The sequence below is a fragment of the Mobula birostris genome, unplaced genomic scaffold (genome assembly GCF_030028105.1).
Source record: "Mobula birostris isolate sMobBir1 unplaced genomic scaffold, sMobBir1.hap1 scaffold_2508, whole genome shotgun sequence".
Classification (NCBI taxonomy): Eukaryota; Metazoa; Chordata; class Chondrichthyes; order Myliobatiformes; family Myliobatidae; genus Mobula; species Mobula birostris.
In genome coordinates, this window is record NW_027275558.1 from 40,204 (window position 1) to 54,662 (window position 14,459).

Genomic DNA, 14,459 nt, shown 5'->3' on the forward strand with positions numbered 1-14,459 from the left:
GATATAGGAATGGTTGAAAGGAAGAGAGGAGGATGGAGGTTGTGGGGGTGAGGAGAAAGAAGGAGGGATGGAGGGAGAGGGATGAGAGGGAGGGAGATGGTGTGGAGGAGGGAGCAAAGGAGAGAGTTTGTGGTGAGGAGAGACCAGGAGGGGGAGTGTGTGGAGCTGAACAGAGAGAGATCTGATTGTCTTCATGCAGTGCATCCTATTCCCATCTGACCACTGACTCCTCACCCCTCACCCCTCCTGCCCGTCTCCCAGGTGAAGGAGATCCGACAGGGAATTTCCCAGCTCCAGGATTTGGTCAGTGAGCTCGATGCCACCCAGCTCTGTATCCTGAGCAGTCCAGTGCCTGGTGAGGGTAAGTGTTGGGGGAGGGTGGGAGAGATGATCAGATGTTGGAAATCCTGTTTATCGGGATATCTGAAGGAAGTCCTTACAGATTTCTATTGGATTCTCATTGAGAATCCTGGACAAATTCTGTGTTGGGATCTCTGGAAGATCAGTCACATTGATTGTTCAGATTGGATGTCAGGAATCCCACCTGGTTGGGTGCCGGAAATCCCATTCCACCTGGATGCTGGGAATTCTTGGATCAGACATTGGGAATCCTAGCAGGATCAAATGTTGTAAATTTCACTCAGGTCAGCCATTAGGACTCCTCTCCTAGTCCGGATCTTGTGAATGCTACTTTGGGAAGTTAATTGGAATTGGATGCTGGGAATCCTTCAGGATTGTTTGTTGGGAAACTCTCTCAGACCAGGTGCTGGAATTCCTGCCCTGGTTGAGATGTTGGGAATCTTGGTCAGGTGCTGGTGTCATAGGCTGGGAATCCTGTCAGAGTCGGATGTTAGGAACTCTGTCGAAACAGTAGGTTGGGAATCTCTCCAGTCAAATGTTGGGAATCCTGTTTGGTTTAGTGGTCAGAAATCCCAGGAGAGTAGGGCACTGGGAATCTGCTGGACACCCCAGATTGGGCTGTGGGCACTGAGATCAGGCTTGAGGTAGAGGGTGTACCCAAACCTCCAACCTGACATCGATTTCTCAAACTTTCGGTAATTGCCTCCCCCATCCCACCTCCTTTACCATTTCCCATCTCCTTTTCCCTCTCTCACCTCATCTCCTTACCTGCCCATCACCTCCCTCTGGTGCTCCTCCCCCCTTTTCTTTCTTCCATGGCCTTGTGTCTTTTTCACCAATCAACTTCCCAGCTCTTTACTTCATTTCCCCCCCGCCCACTTCAGGTTTCATGCATCACCTTGCGTTTCTCTCTCCTCTCCCCCCCACTGTTTAAATCTACTCCACAGCTTTTTTCTCCAGTCCTGCCGAAGGGTCTCGGCCCGAAACATCCACTGTACTCTTTTCCACAGATGCTGCCTGGCCTGCTGAGTTCCTCCAGCATTTTGTGTGTGTTGCTCTGGATTTCCAGCATCTGCAGATTTTCTCTTGTTTGTCACAGGTGAGAAGAGTCGCCTGCAGAAGGTACGAGATGAGGTGAAGACTGTGGCGTCCAATGTCCGTGGAAAGCTCAAGCGTTAGTGTCCATCCAGCCTGCCTCGCGCACGAACCCTGCAAGCACCTCAGCGAGAGAGGTGTTGGGGAGGGAGGAAGAGGGCAAGGGGAGGTGTGGTGGGGCTGAGAGGGAGGATGAATGACGAGTAGTGAGAGGACGAGGGGGCAGGAAGAGTGAGGCGTGAGAGGACGGAGGGGAGGGGTGGGTGGCAGGGACGAAGGGTGACGGGTCAGAGGGGAAGGGTGGGGCAGTGGGGGAGGGTCGAGGAGTGGTGGGAGGGATGCAGTAGGGTCAGAGATTGAGGGATGAGGCCTTTGTGCAGGGGTGAGTGGGGGAGGAAGGGAGGGGTGGTGTAGAGGTATTGGGTGAGGTAGGGACTGGGAGGTGGGAAGAGAGGAGACAGGGTAATGATGAGAAATCTACAGTCACTGATCCCTCCTGTCACAGAGCTGGAGGCGAAGAACTCGCTGGGAAATGAGGACCCGCTCTCCGTCAGTGGAAGGATGCGCCGCACACAGGTATAGAACACTTCCCCACCCCACACTACCCTCGCTGTGCCCCACCCCCCACCATCCTCCCTGCCCACTCCTCACATGATCCACTCCCTCCCCTCTCCTCTCGCCCTCCTTCTGATGCCTGCTCACCCCTCCCCCATGACGACCGACTCAACCTCTGCCCCTTGACGAACAACTCCCCCCTTGTAGACTGACCCTCCCTCCCTCCCTCGACTACAGACCTCCTCCTTCCCTCCCCCTTGAGACCAGACCCCCCTCGCTCCGCCTGTGACGACCAACTCAACCCCTGCCCCGCGATGACGCCCCCCCCCGAGGACCTACCTCCCCTTGACGACTGACCCTCAACTCCCTCCCTCCTGGACACCGGACTCCCTCCTCCCCCACTCCCTGTGAGGACCAACCCCACCCCCTCCCCAAAAGACGACCGACTCACCCCCCCCATTGGTAGACTGACCCACTCCTCCCCACGTGATGTTTCCCCCTTCCCTATGCAGATTCCCTCGCTCCTGTGACAACCGACCCCCCTCTTTCTCCATGACAACCGACCCACACTCCCCCCATGACGACTGTAAATCACCACCAACCCCCATGATGACCGGACCCCCCCAGTCCCCTCATGACTGGACACCACTCCTCTCTTCCAATGAGGCAGCCCACCACAACACCCCCCCCATGGCTGGATCCGCTTGAACCCCTCATGGATTCCCCTAACCCCGTCATGCACCCCCAACTCCTGTGAGGACCTAGTCCCCCAACCCCTTCATGACCAGGCACCCCTCCTTCCTCCCGTGTGACCTCCCACCCCCCTCGTGATGACCGCACACCTCAAACCCCCACGTGGCCGGACCCCCCCCGAACCCCCCTACATAGCCGCACCCCCCCCCACGTGGCCGGAACACCCCCCTCCGAGCCCCCCACGGCTGGATTCTCCTGAGCCCCTCACGTCCAATCCTGCTCGCCCTCACGTTCCCTTACCCCATGCCCGCACCTGCTCTCTCCACCCTCTGTCTCTCACATGCAAACTTTCTCTCCACAGCACGATGCTCTGACACGGGATTTTGTTGAGGTTATGAATCAGTGTCACAATCTCCAGTCCCAGTACCGTGACCGTAATGTTGAGCGGATTCAGCGACAATTGAAGATTAGTGAGTTTGGGTCGTTCCCTCTGCAGCCCCTGAATCATCCATTCCCCTCTCCTGTCATCGGAGGGTTAATTTAGCTCCCTCACACCGTCCCTCAGTGACCCCTCTCCCCCAGTGCCCTGTGTCACTGACTGTATCCCCACTGACGTTAATCCAGCTCGCTCACACCGCCCCTCAGTGACCCCTCTCCCCCAGGGGCCTGAGTCACTGACTGTATCCCCACTGATGTTAATCCAGCTCCCTCACACCGTCCCTCAGTGACCCCTCTCCCCCAGCACCCTGTGTCACTGACTGTATCCCCACTGACGTTAATCCAGCTCCCTCACACCGTCCCTCAGTGACCCCTCTCCCCCAGGGGCCTGTGTCACTGACTGTATCCCCACTGATGTTAATCCTGCTCCCTCCACTATCCTTCAGTGACCCCTCTCCGCCTGCGTCCTGTGTCACTGACTGTATCCCCACTGACGTTAATCCAGCTCCCTCATGCCGTCCCTCAGTGACCCCTCTCCCCCAGCGTCCTGTGTCACTGACTGTATCCCCACTGACGTTAATCCAGCTCCCTCATGCCGTCCCTCAGTGACCCCTCTCCCCCAGCGTCCTGTGTCACTGACTGTATCCCCACTGACGTTAATCCAGCTCCCTCATGCCGTCCCTCAGTGACCCCTCTCCCCCAGCGTCCTGTGTCACTGACTGTATCCCCACTGATGGTAATCAAATTGATTTCTTTGTCACAGCTGGGACTCAGCTGACGGAGGAGGAGGTGGAGGCCATGCTGGAGAGTGGGAAACAGGATATCTTCACGGCCAATGTGAGTATTTGGGGCAGTGGCCACTGCGTCCGATGCTCTGGGAGTGGGGTATTCAAGTGGTCAACATGTCTGATGTCCGGTCTCACAGTTGGTGTTGGGGTGGTCGAGAGGTCAGTGTGTCTGATGCCCGGTCTCAGAGTACGTGTGGGGTTGTCGAGGTGTCAGTGTGTCTGATGCCCGGTCCCACAGTTGGTGCTGGGGTGGTCGAGAGGTCATTGTGTCTGATGCCCGGTCTCACAGTTGGTGTTGGGGTGGTCGAGAGATCAGTGTGTCTGATGTCCGATCTCACAGTTGGTGTTGGGGTGGTCGAGAGGTCAGTGTATCTGATGTCCGGTCTCACAGTTGGTGTTGGGGTGGTCGAGAGGTCAGTGTGTCTAATGTCCGGTCTCACAGTTGGTGTTGGGGTGGTCGAGAGGTCAGTGTGTCTGATGCCCAGTCTCAGAAGGGAGGTTGTGGGTTTGTGATTGGGGAAGATGGTGATGTGTTTGACACTCACACCAAGAGGTATGTGTGGGGATTGATTGAGGGTCGTGTTCCTGACCCTGCTGTCTATCTGTAGATAATTCAGGACACCCAGGTAACCAAGCAGGCCATGAGTGAAATCGAGAGCCGTCACACCGAGATCCTGAGGCTGGAGAAGAGTATCTGTGAACTGCACGACATGTTCATGTACCTGGCTATGGAGGTGGAGGCTCAGGTGAGTGGACGGACCCCATGGAGATGGGAATGACAGGACAGTGGACAGACCCCATCGTGATGGGAATGACAGGAGAGTGGACAGACCCCATCGTGATGGGAATGATTGGAGAGTGGACAGGCTCCATCGTAATGGGAATGACAGGAGAGTGGACAGACCCCATCGTAATGGGAATGACAGGAGAGTGGACAGACCCCATGGTGATGGGAATGACAGGAGAGTGGACAGGCCCCATGGTGATGGGAATGACTGAGAGTGGACAGACCCCATGGTGATGGGAATGACAGAGTGGACGGACCCCATGGTGATGCGGTGACGGAGGGTTTCAGATTCTTGGGGCACTGGAACCGCTTCTGGGGGAGGTGGGATCAGTACCGTCCGGATGGTTTACATCTGGGCAGGGCCGAGATCAATGGCCTAGAGAGATTGTTTGCTAGTGCTGTTGGGGAGGTTTTAAACTAATATCGCAAGGGTATGGGAACCCACACAGAAAAGAAGAGGAAGTGATGCGGAGACCAAAACTAGAGTTAGTGAAGAAAAAAGTAAGAGTAAAGTGCATAAAAGTAAAAAGCAAAAATCGCATAGGTCACTAGATTCTATAAGGACAATGAGTATAAGGGCACTTTATCTAAATGCCCGTAGTATTACAAAGAAAGTTAGTGAACTTGTGGTACAGATCAGTACCAAGGCAAATGATTTAGTGGCCATTACAGAAACCTGGTTGCAAGGTGGAGATGACTGGGAATTAAATATCCAAGGGTATCAGGTGATATGGAAATATAGGCAGGAAGGCAGAGGAGGTGGGGTGGCGCTCTTGATTAGGGATGAGATCAGGGTGATTGTGAGAGATGATATAAGATCTACGGAGCAGAATGTTGAGTCCGTCTAGGTGGAGATTAAGAATAGTGAAGGGAAAAAATCACTGGTGGGAGTTGTCCATGGACCACCTAATAAAAATATTGCAGTGGCAGAGGCAATTAACCAAGAAATAACTGGGGCTTGTAAGAACAGAATGGCAGTTGTCATGGGGGATTTTAACTTCCACGTAGATTGGGTGAATCAGGTTGGTCAAGGAAGTCTTGAGGAGGACTTCACAGAATGCATCCGCGATGGCTTTCTGGAGCAGCATGTTAGTGAACCTACAAGGGAAAATGCTAACTTAGATCTAGTCCTCTGCAATGAAACAGGGAAGATTAATGATCTTGTAGTCAGAGATCCTCTTGGAAAGAGTGATCATAGTATGATTGAAGTTAGCATACAGATGGAGGAGGAAATAGTTAGGTTTAAAACTAGTGTATTATGCTTGAACAAGGGAGACTACAACAGGATGAGGGAGGAGTTGGCTAATGTGGATTGGGAGCACAGGCTATTTGGTAGGACAGTTGAGGAACAGTGGAATACTCTCAAGGAGATTTTTCACAGTGCTCAACAAAGGTATATTCCAGTCAAAAGTAAGGACAGTAAGTGTGGGGAGAGCCAGCCTTGGATAACTAAGGAAGTAAAAGATAGTATCAAATTAAAAGCTCATGTGTACAAAGTCGCAAAGAGTAGTGGGAGACTGGAGGATTGGGAAAACTTTAAAAAGCAACAAAGAACAACTAAACAAGAAGTAAGGAAAGGGAAGATGGAGTATGAAAGTAAATTAGCACAAAATATAAAAACAGATAGCAAAAGTTTTTATAAATATATAAAGCGGAAGAGGGTGGCTAAAGTCAACGTAGGTCCCTTGGAAGATGAGAAGGGGAAATTGATATTGGGTGATAAGGAAATGGCTGAGGCCTTGAACGACTATTTTGTGTCAGTCTTCACGGTGGAGGACATGTCTAATATGCCAAAGAAGGATGTTATGGATGAAATGGGAGGTGAGGACCTCGATAAAATCACTGTCACTAAAGAGATAGTGATGAGCAAACTAGAGGGCCTGAAGGTAGATAAGTCCCCTGGTCCTGATGGGGATGCATCCCAGGGTGCTGAGGGAATTGGCGGAGGTTATAGTAGACGCGTTGGTAATCATTCATCAAAACTCTGTAGACTCTGGACAGGTCTCCGAGGACTGGAAGACGGCAAATGTCACGTCACTTTTTTAAAAAGGATGTAGGCAAAAGACGGGCAACTATAGGCCAGTTAGCAACATTTGTAGTCGGGAAAATGCTTGAAGCTGTCAGTAAGGAAGAAATAGTGAAACGTTTAGAAAGGAGTGGTTCCATTAGACAGACGCAGCATGGATTCAGAAAGGGCAGGTCCTGTTTGACAAACTTACTGGAGTTCTTTGAGGACATAATGAGTGCAGTGAATAGAGGGGAACAGGTAGATGTCATATACCTGGATTTCCAGAAGGCTTTCGATAAGGTGCCGCACCAGAGACTTAAATAAGATACGGATACATGGAGTTGGAGGAAGTGTCTTGGCATGGAAAGTGTATTGGTTAATCAATAGAAGGCAGAGAGTTGTTATATATCGGTGTTTCTCCTGTTGGCAGTCAGTGGTGAGTGGGGTGCCGCAGGGGTTGGTGCTGGACCCGCAGCTGTTTACCATTTACATTGATGATTTGGAAGAGGGGACTGAGTGTAGCGTAGCAAAATTTGCTGATGACACTAAACTGAGTGGAAAAGCAAATTGTACAGAGGATGTGGAGAGTCTGCAGAGGGATATAGATAGGTTAAGTGAGTGGGCCAAGGTCTGGCAGATGGAATACAATGTTGGTAAATGTGAGATCATCCACTTTGGAAGGAATAATAGAAGAGCAGATTATTATTTAAATGGTGAAAGATTGCAGCATGCTGTTGTACAGAGGGACTTGGGAGTGCTTGTGCATGAATCACAAAAAGTTGGCTTGCAGGTACAACAGGTTAATAAGAAGGCAAATGGAATGTTGGCCTTCATTGCTAGAGGGATTGAATTCAAGAGCAGGGAGGTCATGCTGCAACTATACAGGGTACTGGTGAGGCCACACCTGGAGTACTGTGTGCAGTTCTGGTCTCCATACTTCAGGAAGGATATACTGGCTTTGGAGGCAGTGCAGAGGAGGTTCACCAGGTTGATTTCAGAGATGAAAGGGTTAACCTATGAGGAGCGATTGAGTTGCCTGGGACTATACTCTCTGGAGTTCAGAAGAATGAGAGGGGATCTTATAGAAACATACAAAATTTTGAAAGGGATAGAGAAGGGAGAAGTAGAGAAGTTGTTTCCATTGGTAGGTGAGACCAGAAGTAGGGGACATTGCTTCAAGATTCAAGGGATAAGATTTAGGACGGAGATGAGGAGAAATTGTTTTTCCCAGAGAGTGGTGAATCTGTGGAATTCTCTGCCCAGGGAAGCAGTTCAGGCTTCTTCACTAAATATACTTAAGATAGTTAGATAGGTTTTCACATAGTAAGGGAATTAAGGGTTATGGGGAAAAAGCAGGTAGATGGAGCTGAGTATACGGACAGATCAGCCATGATCTTATTGAATGACGGGGCAGGCTCGATGGGCCGGATGGCCTACTCCTGCTCCTATTATGTTCTTATAGAGAGTGGACAGACCTTATGGTGATGGGAATGACAGGAGAGTGGACAGACCTCATCGTAATGGGAATGACGGAGTGTGGACAGACCCCATGGTGATGGGAATAACAGGAGAGTGGACAGGCCCCATGGTGATGGGAATGACAGGAGAGTGGACAGGCCCCATGGTGATGGGAATGACAGGAGAGTGGACAGGCCCCATCGTAATGGGAATGACAGGAGAGTGGACAGGCCCCATGGAGATGGGAAAGACAGGAGAGTGGACAGGCCCCATCGTAATGGGAATGACAGGAGAGTGGACAGACCCCATCGTAATGGGAATGACTGGAGAGTGGACAGACCCCATCGTAATGGGAATGACAGGAGAGTAGACAGACCACATGGTGATGGGAATGACAGGAGAGTGGACAGACCCCAAGGTGATGGGAATAACGGAGAGTAGACAGGCCCCATCGTAATGGAAATGACAGGAGAGTGGACAGGCCCCATCGTAATGGGAATGACAGGAGAGTGGACAGGCCCCATCGTAATGGGAATGACAGGAGAGTGGACAGGCCCCATGGAGATGGGAAAGACAGGAGAGTGGACAGACCCCATGGTGATGGGAATAACGGAAGTGGACAGACCTCATTGGAATGGGAATGACAGGAGAGTAGACAGACCCCATGGTGATGGGGACAGCAGGAGGTTGTTCTGAGACAGTGAGTGCTTTCGGCAAAGGAAGGGAAATGGAGAGAGGGACTGGTGTAATGGAGTGAGGGGTTCACAGAGACAGGGAGGGTTTGTTGGGGTGTGAGGGGGTGAGGGATACACATTGGGGTGGAGGGAAGTGTGGTCATGGAGACGGGGAGGTGTGTGGGTGGAGGGGGGTGACAGAGTCAGGGTGGGGTTGACAGAGAGTGCGGTGTAGTTGAATGAGAGGGTGATGTAGATGGGGACGTGTGTTGGGGAGCGAAGGGTTCACAGAGATGGGGAGAGGGTGACAGATGGGGAGAGGTGTAGCGGAGGGAAGGGTTCACAGAGATGGGGTGAGGCCTAGTGGTAGGAGGGGTCACAGAGACAGGGCAGTGTATAGGCGAAGGAGGGGTCACAGAAACAGGGAGGTGTATAGGTGAAGGAGGGGCACAGAGACTGGGAGGTGTATAGATGAAGGAGGGGTCACAGAGACGGAGGTGTATAGGTGAAGGAGGGGTCACAGAGACTGGGAGGTGTATAGGTGAAGGAGGGGTCACAGAGACAGGGAGGTGTATAGGTGAAGGAGGGGTCACAGAAACAGGGAGGTGTATAGGTGAAGGAGGGGTCACAGAGACAGGGAGGTGTATAGGTGAATGAGGGGTCACAGAAACAGGGAGGTGTATAGGTGAAGGAGGGGTCACAGAGACAGGGAGGTGTATAGGTGAAGGAGGGATCGCAGAGACAGGGAGGTGGATAGGTGAAGGAGGGGTCACAGAAACAGGGAGGTGTATAGGTGAAGGAGGGATCGCAGAGACGGAGGTGTATAGGTGAAGGAGGGGTCACAGAGACAGGGAGGTGTATAGGTGAAGGAGGGATCGCAGAGACGGAGGTGTATAGGTGAAGGAGGGGTCACAGAGACAGGGAGGTGTATAGGTGAAGGAGGGGTCACAGAGACAGGGAGGTGTAAAGGTGAAGGAGGGGGTCACAGAGACAGGGAGGTGTAAAGGTGAAGGAGGGGTCACAGAGACAGGGAGGTGTATAGGTGAAGGAGGGGTCACAGAAACAGGGAGGTGTAAAGGTGAAGGAGGGATCACAGAGACGGAGGTGTAAAGGTGAAGGAGGGGTCACAGAGACGGAGGTGTAAAGGTGAAGGAGGGGTCACAGAGACAGGGAGGTGTATAGGTGAAGGAGGGGTCACAGAGACGGAGGTGTATAGGTGAAGGAGGGGTCACAGAGACGGAGGTGCATAGGTGAAGGAGGGGTCACAGAGACAGGGAGGTGTATAGGTGAAGGAGGGATCGCAGAGACAGGGAGGTGTATAGGTGAAGGAGGGGTCGCAGAGACAGGGAGGTGTAAAGGTGAAGGAGGGGTCACTGAGACAGGGAGGTGTATAGGTGAAGGAGAGGTCACAGACGGAGGTGTAAAGGTGAAGGAGGGGTAACAGAGACAGGGAGGTGTAAAGGTGAAGGAGGGGTCACAGAGACAGGGAGGTGTATAGGTGAAGGAGGGGTCACAGAGACCGGGAGGTGTATAGCTGAAGGAGGAGTCACAGAGACAGGGAGGTGTATAGGTGAAGGAGGGGTCACAGAGACAGGGAGGTGTATAGGTGAAGGAGGGGTCACAGAAACAGGGAGGTGTAAAGGTGAAGGAGGGGGTCACAGAGACAGGGAGGTGTATAGGTGAAGGAGGGGTCACAGAGACAGGGAGGTGTATAGGTGAAGGAGGGGTCACAGAGACAGGGAGGTGTAAAGGTGAAGGAGGGGTCACAGAAACAGGGAGGTGTAAAGGTGAAGGAGGGGGGTCACAGAGACAGGGAGGTGTAAAGGTGAAGGAGGGGTCACAGAGGACAGGGAGGTGTATAGGTGAAGGAGGGGTCACAGAGACAGGGAGGTGTATAAATGAAGGAGGGATCACAGAGACAGGGAGGTGTAAAGGTGAAGGAGGGGTCACTGAGACAGGGAGGTGTATAGGTGAAGGAGGGGTCACAGAGACGGAGGTGTATAGGTGAAGGAGGGGTCACAGAGGACAGGGAGGTGTATAGGTGAAGGAGGGGTCACAGAGACAGGGAGGTGTATAGGTGAAGGAGGGGTCACAGAGACAGGGAGGTGTAAAGGTGAAGGACGGGTCACTGAGACAGGGAGGTGTATAGGTGAAGGAGGGGTCACAGACGGAGGTGTAAAGGTGAAGGAGGGGTCACAGAGACAGGGAGGTGTAAAGGTGAAGGAGGGGTCACAGAGACAGGGAGGTGTATAGGTGAAGGAGGGGTCACAGAGACGGAGGTGTAAAGGTGAAGGAGGAGTCACAGAGACAGGGAGGTGTATAGGTGAAGGAGGGGTCACAGAGACAGGGAGGTGTATAGGTGAAGGAGAGGTCACAGAGACAGGGAGGTGTATAGGTGAAGGAGGGGTCACAGAGACAGGGAGGTGTATAGGTGAAGGAGGGATCGCAGAGACGGAGGTGTATAGGTGAAGGAGGGGTCACAGAGACAGGGAGGTGTATAGGTGAAGGAGGGGTCACAGAAACAGGGAGGTGTAAAGGTGAAGGAGGGGGTCACAGAGACAGGGAGGTGTATAGGTGAAGGAGGGGTCACAGAGACAGGGAGGTGTATAGGTGAAGGAGGGGTCACAGAGACAGGGAGGTGTAAAGGTGAAGGAGGGGTCACAGAAACAGGGAGGTGTAAAGGTGAAGGAGGGGGTCACAGAGACAGGGAGGTGTAAAGGTGAAGGAGGGGTCACAGAGACAGGGAGGTGTATAGGTGAAGGAGGGGTCACAGAGACAGGGAGGTGTATAAGTGAAGGAGGGATCACAGAGACAGGGAGGTGTAAAGGTGAAGGAGGGGTCACTGAGACAGGGAGGTGTATAGGTGAAGGAGGGGTCACAGAGACGGAGGTGTATAGGTGAAGGAGGGGTCACAGAGACAGGGAGGTGTATAGGTGAAGGAGGGGTCACAGAGACAGGGAGGTGTAAAGGTGAAGGACGGGTCACTGAGACAGGGAGGTGTATAGGTGAAGGAGAGGTCACAGACGGAGGTGTAAAGGTGAAGGAGGGGGTCACAGAGACAGGGAGGTGTAAAGGTGAAGGAGGGGTCACAGAGACAGGGAGGTGTATAGGTGAAGGAGGGGTCACAGAGACAGGGAGGTGTATAGGTGAAGGAGAGGTCACAGAGACAGGGAGGTGTATAGGTGAAGGAGGGGTCACAGAGACAGGGAGGTGTATAGGTGAAGGAGGGATCACAGAGACGGAGGTGTATAGGTGAAGGAGGGGTCACAGAGACGGAGGTGTAAATGTGAAGGAGGGGTCACAGAGACAGGGAGGTGTAAAGGTGAAGGAGGGGTCACTGAGACAGGGAGGTGTATAGGTGAAGGAGAGGTCACAGATGGAGGTGTAAAGGTGAAGGAGGGGTCACAGAGACAGGGAGGTGTAAAGGTGAAGGAGGGGTCACAGAGACAGGGAGGTGTATAGGTGAAGGAGGGGTCACAGAGGACCGGGAGGTGTATAGGTGAAGGAGGGGGGGTCACAGTGTTGTGGAGGGGATCATGGATATTGGGTTGGGCATAGGGTCGGTAGGGGTGGGAGGTCCCAGAGATGGGGAGGAGTGGTTGGGGAGGGAGTCACAGCGAGGAGGGGTGTAGGGGAGGGAGGAGGTCATGGAAACAGGGAAGGGGATTGTGGAGGGAGGGGTGTAGGGGGAGGGAGAGACCCACACAGTGCTGTCTACAGTGTGGGTTCTCCTCCCCTGGGTGAGATGGCATAGGGAGGGGTTTTGCAGAATGGGTGTCAGTATGTGGGGAATGGGGAGGGGTATTGATCGGTTGGGAGGGGCATCAGAGGCTGGGTGGGAGTGTGTGACTGGACGGGCCCTGTCTGGTGATTTCCCCCCCCCAATCCCCCACTGATGGTGGGTCTCTCCCTTCCGCAGGGGGAGATGATCAACAACATTGAGAACACGGTGAGCACCACCGTCAACTACGTGGAGAAAGCTGCTGATAACACAGCCTCTGCAGCCACCTCCCGCAGGAAGGCCCTGAAGGTGAGAGAGAGCCCGGGGGAAGGTGGGAGTTAGGATGTGTCTCCTTCCCTCCATTACAGGCATTCCGGATCTCCTGCATCCTCCCATCGCGGGCCTCCCTGTTGTGTTGGATACTGAGGGACCCCCGCACAGCAGCGTGCCGTATATTCAACTGAACTTGACTGAGAACCCTCCTTGTAGAGTATGTGAATGCCCCCATGTGGGAGCGGCCAAGCGGGATTAACCCGTTAACTACCACAACCTCTCCCCATCTCGGAAGACACTAGGAGTGTACTTCTTGTCTGTAGAGCCTTGTTGAAATTTTCGTCACTGAGATTGAGTGATTCAGTTCACTTTAACCATAGCACGTAACTTGTGCTCCTTACATAAACATAAAAATGAATTGCCAATGTTTTATGTATATCTATCTATCTCTATCTCTCTCTTTTCCTCCTTTTTTTAAGTAACCTTTTGTGAAATGTTTTCAACATTAGAACTCCTTTTAAAAAAAAACTTTATCTATTGGAGGTCAGGATAGACTACCTGAACACTCTGGCAAAGTGAGAGAATTATTCTGCCTCTTTAGTCACTAGCCATAAGCTATTAGACGACAGAGTGACCCAATGGGTCACCCTTTGAGAGAAGGGTAGTGCAGTCTAATGTGACCAAAATGAACATTAAATTTTCCTGAATGCTATTGGTATCGCTTTGCTTTGGAAACTGAAGTAGAAAACCTCAGTTTTTTAAAGAAGAATGACGCTTAGCAAAGCAAAAATAGCTGCTTCTCATTTAACGAAGGATACTTTTGATGGCATAATTTCTGGCTTATCTGCCACCTTTGTGCCTCTCGTTGTCATTCTGGAGACGTGCAGCCATTTCATCCCCCGTCTCGTCATCTCTTGTTTGTCTCTGATCCTGGAGACGTGCATGCCTCTCCTCCTCTGTCTCTTCTTCTCTCATCTTTTTTTGTCCTGACTCTTTGATCCTGGAGTCGTGCGGCCCTCGTCTCATCCGATTCTTGTTCTCTCCCTCTCCTTGCTGCTTCCTGACGACGTTTGGCGTCATCTCTTGACCATAATGTCCCCCTTCCCATTCCACGCGGCATAATTAGGCTGACCATTTTTTTTTAACCCTAATGCTGGATAGAAGATACGAAGCAGTAACACCAAAGGATGCTGATTATTCTTGATGATGTGGTTGGTGCTCTCCTAAATGGACGTGATATAGTCACTGCTGTCCTTTGACTGCAGCAAAGGGTTTTATGGGTGTTGCGAAGTACATCATTACAGTAAGATTTAATTATCTCTTATTGATGGATGGCAGTTAAATCTGTCCCAATCCTGCACATGCTGATGGTGGTGACCCTGCGAAATAGAGCTGCCCTGCCCTTTTGCTCTGGTAGGTGTCACTGCTGAGGCTGGCCGTGTGCATGTGTCGGGCTGTCGCGTCTTGATTTCCATGATGGCCGATCGGGTCTCAGGTTAAAAGGGAGCCTGTTTATTTTGGCGAATGAGCAATTTTATATGAATATATAACCCTGAAATTTGCCTGCATTCTGTAAGTTAGCATACTTAAATTCGATTTAGTCAAAAAC

General features: G+C 52.0%; 1 protein-coding gene across 1 annotated transcript in view; it reads left to right on the forward strand.

Moving 5' to 3' along the window:
- The window catches only part of LOC140192758 (syntaxin-4-like), a 13,783-nt gene extending 455 nt beyond the window's left edge, over positions 1 to 13,328 (forward strand). The window contains exons 2-8 of the mRNA XM_072250256.1: positions 262 to 361; positions 1,460 to 1,534; positions 1,961 to 2,031; positions 3,065 to 3,173; positions 3,905 to 3,978; positions 4,538 to 4,675; positions 12,776 to 13,328. Coding sequence (XP_072106357.1) covers positions 262 to 361; positions 1,460 to 1,534; positions 1,961 to 2,031; positions 3,065 to 3,173; positions 3,905 to 3,978; positions 4,538 to 4,675; positions 12,776 to 12,919 — 711 coding nt within the window. The 3' untranslated portion in view covers positions 12,920 to 13,328. The remainder of the gene's footprint in view (positions 1 to 261; positions 362 to 1,459; positions 1,535 to 1,960; positions 2,032 to 3,064; positions 3,174 to 3,904; positions 3,979 to 4,537; positions 4,676 to 12,775) is intronic.
- Positions 13,329 to 14,459: the final 1,131 nt, after the last annotated feature.